General features: G+C 38.9%; 1 protein-coding gene and 1 pseudogene across 1 annotated transcript; one reads left to right on the top strand and one right to left on the bottom strand.

Moving 5' to 3' along the window:
• The first annotated feature begins 1,224 nt into the window (after nucleotides 1-1,224).
• Nucleotides 1,225-2,162, top strand: LOC103540070 (olfactory receptor 10W1-like; annotated as a pseudogene).
• A 9,512-nt stretch (nucleotides 2,163-11,674) lies between these two features.
• On the bottom strand, nucleotides 11,675-12,646 carry LOC139074594 (olfactory receptor 1S1-like). Its single transcript, XM_070566050.1, has one exon. The coding sequence runs from the start codon at nucleotides 12,620-12,622 to the stop codon at nucleotides 11,675-11,677; it is 948 nt and encodes a 315-aa protein (XP_070422151.1). The 5' UTR covers nucleotides 12,623-12,646.
• Between the last annotated feature and the right edge of the window lie 3,302 nt (nucleotides 12,647-15,948).

Here is a 15,948-nt window from a genome sequence, read left to right as displayed (position 1 = left end):
TGTTATAATACAATGGTGATTATGCTCAGTGACATTAGAAATAATTCAAAGCATTATTGAAGTTCAGAAGAGGAAAAGTGAATGAAAAAAATGGACACCACTTGTTACCTGTTAAAAAAACAACAGAGCCATTCATGCTTTAAGTGCTCTTAGTATTTAGGACAAACTCTAATCACATTTTCCCCTATGCTTGTGATACCAAGGTGGGTTTATGTGGGTGACTTTTACTGGAAGTCGTGCTTCTGGATTAAGATTTTTCTTCAAAGCTCACAATAAATATTAAAATTGAGCAGGTTGAAACAGGGTCACATGTTGCCTCTTTTCCACCTTCTTGAATATGAGTTGGCCTTGGAAAAGAAGTTGAATGGATGCCCTTTGGGAGTTATATCTGTTCATTAGAAGGTTTCCAAGGAAGATGGACGGCTTTCCCACTTTAGCTCCTCAAAAGAGAAAAGAAATAAATGCAGACAGGCTTGCTCTTTCCTATTCATCCCCAAACGCACAGGAAGGATTCTTAGATCTCCAACAGCTTATGGTCCCATATTTTCCAAACCACCACAAGCTAGGAGGAGCCCTATGATAAAACTCTGTTTCTGACAAGTCCTACACTTCTCCTGACTGGTTATGGATAGAAAACTCAGAAGTCATGAGGGCTTCTTCTGAGACTTACCCTTGACACTTAATCTCAGGCCTATGTCAGCTCTTTGCCCATGAGTGTTGTTTTCTTTCTTCATTTTCCATCCTATCACTAGCTTTTCAGTGTTACATCCATATATCCCTGAGTCAATACCTCAGGAGGCATCATATGTAAATAAATATATGAATGAAAGAAAGAACAAATGAAAAGCTTCCTGCTCTCACCTTAATGATCCTTGCTCTCAAGAATTTCTTGACACTTCCTTGTGAGTTTACTGGAAGAATTTAATTTTCATTCCACTTCTGCTGAAAATAGTTTTAAATTACACAAACTTCCTCTGCCTCTTTCCTCAAAATATTCTTGTATAATTTAGCCCAACTCTTGGCAGTTAGAAATTAAGTTGTGGATATTTATATGAAGATACTTGGTAAAAGGAGAGGAAAAAAGAGAATTAGTCCTAATTCTTCTCATTTCTAACTCCAGCTCTGATTAGATTAGATCATGGCTCAGAATTTGAACCGATATATTGTCAGTCTGATTCGTCTTTCATTCTCTGTAACTCTCAGCAGAGACAAGCTATCAGCTGAATGACCTGGGAAAATCGTTCACTGTTGATGGAATTTGTGTTCCTGGTCTATCCCTCCCAGTCAGAGCTGCATGTCTTGTTCTTCCTTGGAGTCAGCCTGGTCTATACGTTGATCATCAGTGGGAATGTCCTCATCGTGGTGGCCATCCAGACAGAAGCACGCCTACACACACCCATGTACTATTTCCTGGGCAGCCTCTCAGCAGTAGGAATACGCTACATTGCTGTGATGGTGCCTCACATCCTGGCCAACATCCTCCAGTCAGAGAACACCATCACCCTCCTGGGCTGTGCCATTCAGATGATTTTCTTCATCAGACTTGGCAGTGCTGATTGCTTCCTCTTGGCTGCCATGGCTTATGACTGGTATGTTGCTATTTGCCACACTTTGCAGTACCCTCTCATCATGACTTTAACTCTTTGTGTTCATTTGGTTGTGGCCTTTGTAGTCATCAGCTTGTTCCTGAACTGGTGGTCTTCATCTTCTTTCTGTCATTCTCCCGGGCTCAGAGTATCGAGTACTTCTTTTGTGATGTGCCACCAGTTATGCATCTTGTTTGTGCCAACAGCCACATCCATGAGCAGTCAGTGCTGGTGGCAGCCGGACTAGCCATTGCTGTGCTTTTCTTCCTCATCGCCACCTCCTATGCCTTCATTGTGGCTGCTGTGCTCAAGATCCATTCAGCAGCTGGCCGCCACCAGGCCTTCTGCACCTGCTCCTCCCATCCCACTGTGGTCCTGCTGCAGTATGGCTGTTGTGCCTTCATGTACCTGTGCCTCAACTCCATCTAATACCCCAAGCAAGATCAGTTCATCTCACTAGTGTACACATTGGGAACTCCACTGCTCAATCCACTTATCTACACCCTGAGGAACAGTGAGATACAGGGGACCCTAAGGAGAGTTCTTACCAGGAATTACCTCTCCCAGAACAACTAGGGAAGGGTATAACCTATCAGGCAATGGTTTGGTTCCAGTTCATTCAAATCCACACGCAACTGGGATTTCTCTCAGTTGATGTTAAAACTGATCTTAAAAAATTGTATGAATCATCTGGATATTATTTAGCTATATGTGCCAGAGACCTTTAAAATGTTTCTACCATTTTACTCAGTAATTTCTCTCCTAGAAAAGACATCAACAAATGAGCATAACATAATAGAAAGTGGCAAGTATAAGACTGCATTTCAGGTATCAGTTGGAAACAGATAGCTCATTCAATAGATTTTAACTGAAAAAAATAATAAAGGGATCATATTCAAAAGTATGAGTAAGGGAACCAGTAACAGGTGGCAATCCACTTACACATTAGCAGTAGCAGGAAACTATTATGACCCCTTGACCTCACAGGCATAAGAGGGCGCAGTATTATCAGAGTCTAGTAAGAGCTAGATTTGTAGAGAGAAGACACTTGCTAGCAACTGTGGCTTTAGAAAAGAAAAACAACAGCAACTATTGACAGACTATGCCCATGCAAGGAGAGAGCAGGAAGATAAGTACCCCAAACTCTCTCTGTTTGTACCATTCCATCTCTCCTCCTGTCTTCAGTTGGCCAAATCCAACTGGAAGCAAGATGGCATGGGGAATTGAGTGATTCAGTCTCAGAAGTTAGCCTTTCGGGACAAGGTAGGGCAGAAAAAAACCCTGTGAGTTGGGGACAAACAGAGAATAATCAGAAAAAGAATGATTCTTATAGCATTTTATGTAAAAATAAAAATATGTTAACAATCCAGTTTCCCCATAATAAAGTATTGGCAAAACAATCATTGTATGAAAGAATATTATGCAGCCTTAAATTTATGTTTCAAATACTAGTTATTAATAATGGATAATATTAAGTGCTTACTCTGCGCCAAAAATATATATATTCTCTTGATATTCAAAACTCCTATGAAGTAAGACTGTTACTATCCTATTTCCAATGATGGAACTGAGTCACAGAGAGTTTAAGTAGTTGGTGTCAGGTCACGTAGCAATATGTGCTGGAGCTGGAATTTGAAACTTGAACCCACTGTTTCCAGCTTCAGAAGCAACATTTATTTGCATTTCCCTGATAAAATGATAATGAGTACCTCTTCATAGGCTTACTGGCCATCTGGATATCTTCTTTTATGAAATATTACTTTAAGATTGTGCCAATTTTAATTGGGTTGTTTATCTTTTCTAAGTTTACTATATATTCTGGATATAGTTCCTTTCTCAGATATTTTTATCATTAATATTTTCTTCCTAATTTTGACTTAAACATCTCATTGATGTTTCTTGATGAGCAGAATTATTTTTTAAGACAAGTCTAATTTATCATCATTTTCCTTTATGATAATGACTTTTGGGTCCTACTTAAGAAATACTTGCCTTCTTCAAGTTTGTGAAAATATTTTCCTATGCTTTCTTCTAAAAGTTTTATAGTTTTAGCTAACACTTTTATGTCTATGGTATAGCACAAACTAATTTTTACATATTATAGGAGCTAAGGGTCAATGTTTACATTTTCCATATTATATATAGTTATTTCAGTGCCATTTATTGAAAAGATTTTTGCTTCCTTGTTGAATTGCTTTTGCACCTTTGTGGAAAATCAATTGAATGTGTGCGTGTGTGTGTGTGTGTTTAATTCTTGACCCTCTGCTCTGGTCCACTAATAAATTTTTCTATCCTTATGTAGCACAAACAGTCTTAGTTATTGTAGCTTTTTAGTATGTCTTGAAATCCAAGAGCAAAAGCTTTCCAAAATTTTTCTTCATTTATCAGATTATCTTGCAATCCTATGTCATTTTTGTTTCTTTCTGAAGTTTATAAAAAGAAGTGAGGAGATCTTATTGGGAATTACATTGACTCTTTAGAGATCAATTTGAATATAATTGATATCTTAACAATATTGAACCTTTTAATGCATAAACTTGGTAGATTTTTTTATTTATTGATCTCCTTAATTTTTCTTAGTAATATTTTATTTTTTCCATACAGCTATCTTTCATATTTTTTTCATTAAATTCCTGCCTAGGTTGTTACGGTTTTTAATGCTATTGTAAATGTCTTTTCTTATTTTAGATTTCAGTTGTTTTCTATCAGTATATAGAAATACTACAAATATATACATTGACTTAGTATCCATGATTTAAATACATTCACTTATTAGTTCTAGTAGTTTACAAATTCTTTTAGATTTTCTACGTACAAGATCAAGTCATTGATAAGTAAAACTACTTGTATTTCTTTCTTTTCTTATAGCAGTAGTCTCCCCCCAAGAATCTTGCCTTCTGCTATCTATTCCCTTCTGTGTAACCCTCCCACAATGATTCTAATCTTGAATCCTCCAGTGTGACATCAGCAAACATGATGCAAAATAAAGGCTTGATAAGCACTTTCACATTGGAGCTTGCCTTCTTTGAATCATGAGACAACTATGCCATAAACCAAAAAAAAAGGGAAGACTGTGTTGAGTGAGAGGCCCCTCTGCCCTAGGGAAACTCTTTTTCCTGAGCTCTCAACTTTATACAAATGGGAAGCAAGCTAAGAAATCTACTTAGTTGCAAACATGTGCCAATTTTCATATAAATGGAAGAACTTCTCACAGAACAGACCTAGGGAGCACAGCCAATATCTGCAAATTGCAAAGGATTAGGAAACCAGTCCGAGAGAGCATAATTGGGCTGTAAAAAAAGAACATTCCTTGCTGCCAGTAGAGGGCCCTGGCAATGTGCCCGACTGAACTGAGAATCGCTATGGACTAGTGATTACTATGTGCCTGCTATTCCTCCTCCTTTTGAATGGCAGTGTCTACTATGGTCCAAATTAGGAACTGGTACTAATTACAAGATCCAGAATTTTGAGTTTGGATTATAATTTTTATCATTGAGATTTATTTTATGACACAACATGTGTTTTGTTGTGATGTCTCATGTGGCTTTGAAAAGAACGTGCATCCTGTAAATGTTGAGTGCAATCAGGTTAACGTAGCTAATAGTGTGGTTCTAATCTTCTATATCCTTAGGTATTTTTGTCTACTTGCATTATCAATTACTGATAGAAGTGGGTTAAAAATCCACAACTGTGATCGCAGATTTGCAAATTTCTCCCTTTAGTTCTGACAATTTTTGTTTCTTGTATTTTGAAGTTCTGTTATCAGATGTATACGTATTTAGCATTGTTATATCTTGTTGACAGATTAACCCTTTCATCATTAAGCAATGTTCTTTTTTATTGCTGGTAATACCTGGCCCAGAAATCACTTTGCCAGATCTTAATTTAACCACATTGTCTTGTTTATGATTAGAATTTGCATCATATATATTGTTCTTCCTTATGATTTCAATATTATCTCATATATAAAGGGAGCCTCTTTCAAAGAACGTATAGTTCATACTTTTTCTTGTTAACCCAATCTGATTAGAGTGTATACATCTTATCTTTCCACGTGTTTTTATTTATCCCTCCTGTTCTTGGTTCCTTAGTTCTCCTGTCCAGTCTCTTTTTGAATTTATAGAACATTTTTATCAGCTTTTTAGCTATATCTTTTGTATTATATTTTGTAGTTGCATTCTTATCACAGCCTAACAGGAATTATTATGATACTAATGCAGTAAATATGTAGAGACTTTTAAACATACAATTCCATTTTCTACCTCCATATTTGTGTTCTTATTGTAACATTCTACTTACAAACTCCCTTATAGGTAGTATTTTTGTTTTAAACAGTCAATTTTTTTGAAGGAATTCCATAATTAGTCATTTACATTTTTTATCTTAATTTTAAGAACATTCTTGCTGGTTATAGAATTCTAGGAATGTTCTTTTTTACTTCCATCTCTTTAAAGATGCCATTCTATTGTCTTCTGGTTCCCATTTTTCTGATGAGAAATCACTTGTATTCTTGTGTTTTCTCCCCATATGAATGCAAAATTTTTTCTCTCTGTCTTTGATTCTCAGCCATATCACTATGATGAACCTAAGGGGGTGAGAGCCTCAAAGTGTTAAAATAAAATAAAATAAAATGGAGACCAGGCTTGAAAATCCCCTAAGTATGCAAACCAATTAGGCTATGTAAGCAAAACTTAATCTAGCTTATTTCATGAAAGTAAGTGAAATTTAACTTGGATAATTCCTTGTAAATGCCTCTGATAATCACAAATGAAATTAGCTATCTTCCTAAAATGGTATGAGATAATCACTTTTAACCAATCCCCTGTCATCTGAAAACTTCCATTGTAATGACCAATCATTGTAAAGGTTCAACAATTTCTTCATTTTCACTTTATCAGCCATCCTGTAACAACATGCCTCTGAGCTTCTAACAATTTTCAGTTTGAAGTCTCCCTGTTTGTGAACAGTTTTTTTCTTGCTCAATGAAATATACGTACCAAGTAAAGCTCTCTGAATTTTCACTTGACAATTCTATGTAATAACACATCCCAAATGCAAAATATATTCATCTTACCCCAACATCCCCCAAAACCTCAACCCATCACAGCCTCAACTCAATTCCAGAATCTCATCTAAATATATTAGCTCAAAAGTACCAAATCTCATCACCTAAATCAAGGTCTAGATGAGACTCTGGGTATGAACCATGCTGGGACAAATTTCTCTCCATCTGTGAACCTACAAAACTAGAAAACAAGTTATCTGGTACCAAAATACAATGATGGGACAGGCATACGATAACAGTTACAGATATTCCCATCCAAAAAGAGAGAAATGGTAGAAATAAAAGAGCTATTGGTTCTAACCAATTTTGAAATTTAAAAAAAGATAAACTCCATTAGTTTTCAAGGGCTGGAAATAATCCTCCGTAGCTCATAGCTCTGCCCTCTAGACCCAAAGTATCACTCTCTGTGGTCCAAGGCTCTACTTTCTAGGCTCATGGTTCTGCCCCCAGAGTCATCTTTCTTTTTTCATGAAGGGTACCACATGTTTGCAGCTGAGTTGTTTTATCAGCCTGTTTCCTGATTGTAGAATTTTACGTGGTCGACAGCCCTTTCTTTTGCTTCCTTTTCCTTTCCTTTCTTTCATTTTTTTAATGTATTTAATACCATTTTATTTGACTGGCTACTTTTATTTTTGTTTAAGTCAAAAGTGTTTACTATGATGTATTCTGTGATTTCCAAAATTTTTGTAATGGCTGAAAAAGTAGATGAAGCTTTCAGGAACAATTTCTAGTCCCAACATTTCACTGCTTCTGCCAGAATCAGAAAGCCACCAAACCAAGAAACTGCTTGCTATAAAATCTTGCCCTCTGAGCTGTGATCCATGTCAGCAAAATAGATGCCTTGCATCTTGCAGTGCTCCCCTCTTTTTATTTTATTATTTTTTTTAAGATTTTATTTTTCCTTTTTCTCCCCAAAGCCGCCTGGCACATAGTGGTATATTTTTAGTTGTGGGTCCTTCTAATTGTGGCATGTGGGACGCCACCTCAGCATGGCTTGATGAGTGGTGCCATGTCTGTGCCCAGGATCCAAACCAGTGAAACCCTGGGCCACCCAAGTGGAGCAAGCGAACTTAACCACTCGGCCACGGGGCAGCCCCTTTTTTTAAAATTATGGTAAAAACACTTAACGTGAGATATACCCTGTTAACAAATTTTTAACTGCACAACACAGTATTGTTAACCAAGGTACAATGTTATACAGTTCTTTAGAATTTATTATCTTGTATAACTGAAGCTTTATACCCATTAAATAGCAGCTGCCTATTTCTCACTGCCCCGAGGCCCTGACAACCATGATTCTACTCTCTGTTTCTATGAGTTTCACTACGTAAGACACCTCATATAGGGTTCATTTTTCTAGGTATTTCTCTTACATTTGTGTTTCCTACACTTGGATGGCAGAGATTTCTGTTAATTTATTAAAAACCCACCAGTTGGCTTTTCTCAGGTGTGACTAGCACAAAAGAACAAGCAGAGCATAAAATTCCATTGACTGTGCTTTGCACAAAATCTTTATGCTTTCTAAATCTAATAACATTAATTATTACCTAACTATTGTCTTTGCTTATTCAGTCTTTAAAAAGTCACTTAAAATTGTTTTTATATGAGTTTATTTTTTTAGTTTGTGAGTATGTTGAGGGCATGTACCGTGAATTATTCATCCTTGTCGTCCCAGGAACAGACTCAGAGCCTGGTAAATGGAAGGTTTACAATAGATGTTTGTTGCAAAGACAAATAGAAGAATGGCTCAGGGAAAAACAAGCATCTAGGTACTGACTTATCCCTCTCCTCTGTGAAAACATGTCAAGGTTTTCAAAAAAGTTTGTGATCCCCTATTTTCTAAACCAGTTGTCTTTTGTGTCCTAACCTTAACCCAATTCACTTTCTAGGCAAACTCCCAGCTAGCTTACAAGTCTATTCCTAGGCAAATCAGCTTCTCTGTGACTCACTGTTGATGGAGCTTTACCATAGAATGGATACAGCCTCCTGTGAAACCTGCAAGTCAGAGGTAATAGAGGACCATTGACAATCAATTTAAACCAAATGATCCAGGTCCAAACCCGATGGTTTTTATTATATCAAATATGGGCTAGATGAAACCAGAATAAAGAGAGAAAATTACAGATCTGCTCAACTGATGTTTATGTCGTTGAGAAGATTCTAGCACTGTGTTAAGCATGATGTTTTAATAGGCAAGACAATTTATTTTCTTTAAATAAAAAAGCTCTTTTTTTCCCTAAAATGAGAGTTAATACAAATGTTAAAGCAATAAAGGGTATAATATAAATCACTCTATCCCATGAAACAAAACCACTGTTTTTGCTGTATAAAAAACCACCCCTAAATGCAGGGATTGAAAAAAACAATAACAGTCATTTTATTGTTACCTCTCACACTTCTAGCTGTTGACTGGACTTAGCGAGGCAGTTTTCATTTGGGGTCTCATGTGCTTGCAGTCAGAGCTCAGGCTGAGATCAGCTGAACATTCACTCACTCACATGTTGGTTAACTGGCTGGAGAGACTCAAAATCTATGGGCTGGAACAGCTTGGCTCCTTGGGCATCTCTCTCTAACTCTATGTCATGCCTCTACATGGTCCCTCCAGCATGGCATCTTCAGAGTAGCGAGACTTTTTATATGGTCATTCAGGACTCCAGAGGTACCTTTCCTGAGAGAGAAGTGCCAGGTGGAAGCAGAACCGGCTTTTCTTAAATAGTCTTGGAAATCATGTGACACCATTTCTGGGCTATACTATTAGTCAAAGCAGTCCCCAAAGCTCTCCAGGTTCAAGGAGAGGGACATAGACTCCATTTCTTAATGGAGAAGTGGCAAAATTCTTCACGAGCTTGTGAGATGAAGTATATTGTGTCCATTTTTGAGAATACAATCTATCACAACCACTGATCATTTCTTGACTCTCCTACCAGGAATCTCTTTCTGCATATCCTGTTTTACATAAATGGGTTTAATGAGACATCTTGTTATAAAACCTTCCTTGTTCATATTATATCAATTGTTATATTACAGAAAAAGAAACTGAGGTTAGTAACATGGCTGGTGACACAAGGAGTTAGCTGCAGAGTTGGAACAGACACCAAGGCTCTCAATTACAAATCTAGGACTCTTCTACTCCGTGTGGAATGATCAAAGCAGAGCTCTGTGATGTTTCATGTTGGAGGTATGGGTGGAATAGGCTGGATTTTGAGGTACCTGAGGAGGGTAGGACGGTTAAGAGGCTAGTTTGGTAATCTATATAAAAGCAGGTGGAATGAAAACTCAAATGAAGCACAAAAATTTGAGAAAGGTGAGTGGCTGATTGTATATTTCCTCTTTAAAAAGTTGGATTTTCATCAGTTTTGAGAAGAATAGAAGTCAGTATTTTTAAGGCGGATGTCTAAAAGGCATCTCCATCCATCAGTAGACATCTAGATTCACAAAATGCCAGCACTAGACTGGAACTCAGAGCTCTTGTAGTTCGGTGACTCTTAGCACATCAAGGTCCCCTGAGTGGCATTTTCAGAATTCAAGTGCCTGATTCCTTCATTAGAGTATGAATTAGTCAATCTAGAGTGGGATTTGTAAGGAAAGTAGTCAAACCAAGCTTGCAGCCTTTTCTCAGCCTCAGAGAAGTCTGAGGTTTGACCGTCGGTTGAATCCCCTTTGAAACTAATTCAAGAATTGTATAGATGTATACTGCATCCAAGATTCATGACAGTCCTGCTGAAATGGCTTTGAGATGACTCAAGAACTTGTATCTACTTGTTAAAATTGGATATGGAGGAATCTGTAACTGATGAGTAACCTGTGTTTGCTGAGATGCAGCTGCACCAGAAAATGGGTACCAGTCACACACCCCTGAGAGAGTTATCAGTAAGCAAGGCACAATGCCTAAGGAATCCTAGAGCTGAAGTTTCACTGAACTGAGATGGTCCACGCTCACTGAGAACTCTGTTTCATCACCACGCACATCCCAAGTATGGACGACTGGATATTCAGAAAGTGTGCCTGGTAATCATGAGACCTCTACCTTACGTCACTGTGTGTGTTGTGGGGATGACCTGTATCTTTTCCTAAAGCTTTCTTAAAACTTGATTCTTGGGGATCTTGTGAGTATAGTCAGCAATCTGAACTCAAGACCCCTGCAACTAGTCTAGCAGAGGAGGCATTGTAGTGTCTGAGGACATGAATTTTGAAAAAGTTTCTCCAAGTAGCTCTGATGTACACCCTCAGTTGGAAACAACTGGAGCCAATGGCCTCACTTTATAGATGAGAAAATAAGCTTAAGAATGTGGGCTGGCATGCCTGAAGCCTCACAGCTACTTGGGGACAGAGTCAGAACTAGAACTGATATCCTCTATATACACGTTCTTTGGTTTTCCATTGAAATACATTTCCCAAAATGTATTTTGCTCAACATTGGACTCATGAACCACTCTGTGATGAGTCAGGTTCTTTATGATTGAATAATGTTATTTTTGAGAAATGCTGCATACCGTCTTACCCTCCTGGAGATTAGTGATGCTATGCTAAAGGCTCTGAGTGTTGTCTAGTTAAGACATTTTGCTTCATTTAACTCAGAGGTCCCCAAAACTATTTGAATGTCATATTCTTCATTTCTACAACTATTAAACATCTCACTGAATAGTACCTTAGCAAAACAAACTTTGAAAAAAGACCTAGAGAAATCTATATTGAATAAAGGAATTAGTAATAGCTATCTTCAAAGCTGCAAAAGCTTCACTGTAGGTACAACATCCACTTGCTATTGTCTAAGTTATAAACAATTGCCACCAAAGTTTGTAGTAACATAGATTGTAAAGATATGTGTGATTGCTGTGTCTTACTATGGGGGTTAGAGTCCTTGTTTCCAAGACCAGAGCTTCTGCAAAAGCCCCAACTCCTCAGAGGTTGGAATAGGAGGCAGATTTCTCAAAGCTCATCAAAAGCTAAACCACCACAACCATGCAACAAACTTTGGGCAGAATCGCCCAACTGGTTATGCAGATAAAAGGAATTCAGATGTTCAAGGCATCAAAGGAAGGAAGCTTTTCCTACTGATGAGCTTTTTCAGGGCACCTTTCATGTCCTTGTTCCTCAGGCTATAGATGAAGGGGTTCACCATGGGTGTCACTACGGTGAATAGTACTGCACCAATCTTATCTCTGTCATCACGATGAGTGGATGAAGGGAAAAAGTAAACTCCAACAATAGTTCCGTAGAAGAGCAATACAACGGTCAGGTGAGAGCCACAGGTGGAGAAGGCTTTCCACTTTCCCTCTGTGGATGAAATTCTCATGACAGCTCTGACAATGCAGATGTAGGAGAAGAGAATCACAGCAAAGGGGAAGGTGATGACTGGTAAGCCCACAAGGAACAACACAAGCTCATTTATCATTGTGTCAGAACAGGACAGCTCGAGCAGAAGGGCCAAGTCACAGAAGAAGTGTGGAAGAGTATTGCTGTCACAGAAGAGCAGTTGAAGGAGCAGGAGGGTGTGTGTCAGGGAGACAATATTACTGAGGACCCATGAGATGACTGTGAGCAAAATGCAGAGCCTGGGTTGCATGATGGTCATATAGTTCAGAGGGTGGCAAATAGCCACAAAACGGTCATAGGCCATGGCCCCCAAGAGGAAATTGTCAATGGCAACAAACATAATAGAAAAGTACATCTGTGTGATGCAGCTTTCATAGGAGATGGACTGACTCTTGGTCTGAATATTCATCAGCATTTTGGGGACTGAGGTGGAAATGGAGGAAATATCAGCAAAGGATAGATTGGCAAGGAAGATATACATGGGGGTGTGAAGGTAAGAATCCAAGCCAATGGTCAGAATGATGAGCCCATTCCCAACCACAGTGACCAGGTACATACCCAGGAAAAGAGCAAAGATGAGGTTCTGCTGCTCAGGTTGGTTGGACAGTCCCAAGAGGAGGAATTCAGAGATGGTGCTTTGGTTTCTTCGATGCATATTTCTGCTGATCCAAAGAAAGGAACACAGGTTTTCATACCCCAACAAGAAACCCCAATATGGTAAAATTTAGTTGCAGCCATTGCAAGGAGGTGGGCACTCCTTCTAGGCTGAAGGATAATGAACGGCAGCAAAGGACCACTTGATGAGGAACTGTGTCAGCAGTGCAGAGACTCAGGAAATGCCTTGGAAAGAAAAGGCTGAGACGTGATAGATACTTCTCAATAACGTCTTAAACTGTAATGTGATTCTGAATGTGTATTTTACAGTTGGCTCCAAATGTAGTTAAATGCCCCAAATTGAAGACAATATGTGAGGTGTACTCCCTATCCTAAAGATGCTAGATACCCCTGAAGGAAATACTTAAAAATCAACAAACTGGTTCTAAGACTTTTTCCACCATTCACTTTCATCCTTTAAATCTAAGAAGATGGAAATTTGAAGAGTCATTAAAGTGAAGAGTTTGGGGAAGTAGAAACAACAGAGATTTAGGAATGCCTATAGGACTACACTGTTGTTTGAGTGCTCCTTCCCAATCAAGTTAGGGGAGGACTCCAAAAAAACTGCTCATGGAGAATGTTTACAAAAAGGGAGACCAGAATTTTACTTCATTTACCGTTAGATGTTAGGTGAATGGAGAAAGTTTAGGAGACACATAAGAAGCTAAAGACCTGTGTTGCCTCTTACCTTTAAATATTGGAGGCTTACTGATTAGCCCACTATGGCAAGGGTATGGGGAAAGCATGATAAAACAACCCTCATCCATGGCATAGTATGAATATGTGAGCTTTCGTATAGGCCAAATGAATGCCACAGGAGGTCATTGGGCTCAAGCCACCTTTTTGAGATGCCAACCAAGGAGCAGCCTGCTGGGGTGGAGGAGGCTGTAGTAGTAAGAGGTCATGGAGTGGCTCCCTTATGAAACAGCGATCACAAAGAGATGAGGGAGAAAATTCATTGTCCTTGTCAGGGAACTGCTTACTGGGGCAGTCCCTGAGAGGGGGTCTCTGAAGAACCCAAAATGGTTTCATGACAGAGCACACATGCCATACATAACTCACCATCTGCTACTATTCCATGACAACAGACTTGAAGACCTTTCCCCGACTCTCATTCTTCCTCCTAATTGCTGCACATCCCCAAGCTACCTAAGGAGAGAGAACATATGCTTTGAAGGATGTGAAATTGAAGTTTTAAATTGGGCTAGGCTTTGAATACCTGGAAGAGGGTCCCTAGTATGAAGATAAAATTATTTTTAAAACTAAAAGTGACCAGAAAGCTATGGGGATCATCCAATCTGTTGCCCGTAGAGAGGGAAGGGGGATAAGACTGAGTATGGTTTTCCTTGAGGCTTTTGGGAGAATATTGGCTTGAGAGTCAAGATGGTATGGTTCCTGTCTTTCTACTCTCCTAACATCATCTCCCACTCATTTTTTTCTCTCTCTTCTACATCTCCAAAATCACTTGCCTCTCAAAGATTAGAGATCGCCAAGTCACCAAAGAGCTTTTCTTTCCATGATGAGGCCAGAAAACAAGAAATCTCCACCTCTGAAATTCTGGAAAACTAAAGGCAGTAGAGACCTGAGCAGTAACTCTGAGGTCTCTTTGTCCCTGAGAAGCTTGGCTTACAAATCGGAGAGAAGGGAAAACTTATATGTAGAAGGGAGACTCCAAGGAAAAACTAAAATGAGATAAAGGACTGGCAAGCATCTATATCTAAACCTCAGGGCAAGATACAGACCAGGCTTAGAGGGTTCTGTGATCTCTAAGCCCTGGACTGGTTTGAGGTCGAACAGAATGAGGAAGTGTGTATTTTTGAGCGACAATCTCTAACCTCACCTTCCTGTCCTACCTTTCCCCCAACCAGCAGTCCCCTGAGCCACCTGTCTATCTGGTTAAGAGCAGCACTAAAGTCTGAAAAGACTCACCTCTGAAAGACGATAAGATGTCAGGAAGTTACTGGAATCTGGACCCCCGAGCTTAACCTGTTGTTGACAGGGTAGCAGTGGGGAGACTGGGAGCAGCTCTTATGTATTTTTCAGAACCAGACTCTTTTTTACAGCACCAGAGTTAAGGATATCATGGTGCTGGGCTCACATGGGACATGTAGCTTCTGCTAAGTCCTTTGGGATAATATCCCTGAAGTGTTTTCCTCAAGACAGTTGTTTTCACACCCAAGTCTCAGTGAGGTAAACAGGGAAAAGACAGGCAGCTCTGCAATTTTGTTTGCTTGTTCATCTTCAGGTGCCTCTTCCTACTTGTGATTTCCTGTTTGTGACTTAGTTAGTTATTGCTCTTCATAGCAAGTGAATTGTTTGCTGTGTGTCTTGTGTTCCAAGTGAGATGGTAAGCATTTTGAGAGTTCTTTTTCTGTTTCCTCTCTAGTGCCCAGTAGTGGGGAGCACTCAGTAAACACCTCAAGAATTGAGGGAAATCTCTGCACTAGGGATTATGGCTCCAAAGAGATGACATCTCCAGTGGAAGGGGATAAGTTATGGCCTATATCACTGGAATGAATGTCAACGTTGGAAGGGATTCTTGAGACCCAATTATTCAGCACTCAGGGTTCTTGGTTGCAAACTAAATGAATAAATAAATTCTGGCTTTTTTTTTAACTGATTGGCACCTGAGCTAACATCTGTTGCCAATCTTTTTATTTTCTTCTTCTTCTCCCCAAAACCCCTCAGTACATAGTTGAATATTCAGTTGTAGGTCCTTCTGGTTGTGCCATGTGGGATGCTGCCTCAGCATGGCCTTTGGGCAGTTCCATGTCCATGCCCAGGATCCGAACCAGTGAAACCCAAGGCCAAGGGTTTATATAGGTGGGGAGGTACAGAGAAGGATTTTGAAGTAGGTGGATGGTATGAGCAAACACCAAGTGGTAGGACCATGCATGATGTGTTCTGGGTTCAGTAAAGACAACAGTATTGCTAAGATTGAGGTTCATATAAAGAAGTGAGAAATAAAGTTGCAAAGAGGTCACTATCCTTCAACATCTTCTCATCCTAAATTACTGCCCACCTCACCACTCTTTGGCTTATTTTCATAGCATTTGCCTATTTATTTATTATCTCTTTTCCCCTCATGAAAATTAGATCCAGATAGTCAGAGACTTTGGCAAATAGTACTAGATTCTGTTTGAATATTTGTTCAAAAATGAGTAAATGTACAGTGTAGTGACTATAGGTGATAATACTATATCACATATTTGAAAGTTGCTAAGAGTAGATTTTAAAATTTCTCATCACAAGAAAAAAAATTCTGTAACTACTCAGGGTGAGGAATTTTAACTGGACTTATTGTGGTGATCATTTTGTAATTTATAA

The sequence above is a fragment of the Equus przewalskii genome, chromosome 11 (genome assembly GCF_037783145.1).
Source record: "Equus przewalskii isolate Varuska chromosome 11, EquPr2, whole genome shotgun sequence".
Taxonomy (NCBI): Eukaryota; Metazoa; Chordata; class Mammalia; order Perissodactyla; family Equidae; genus Equus; species Equus przewalskii.
Note: the sequence above shows the minus strand (reverse complement) of the source record. Positions and strands in the feature narration are given on the sequence as shown.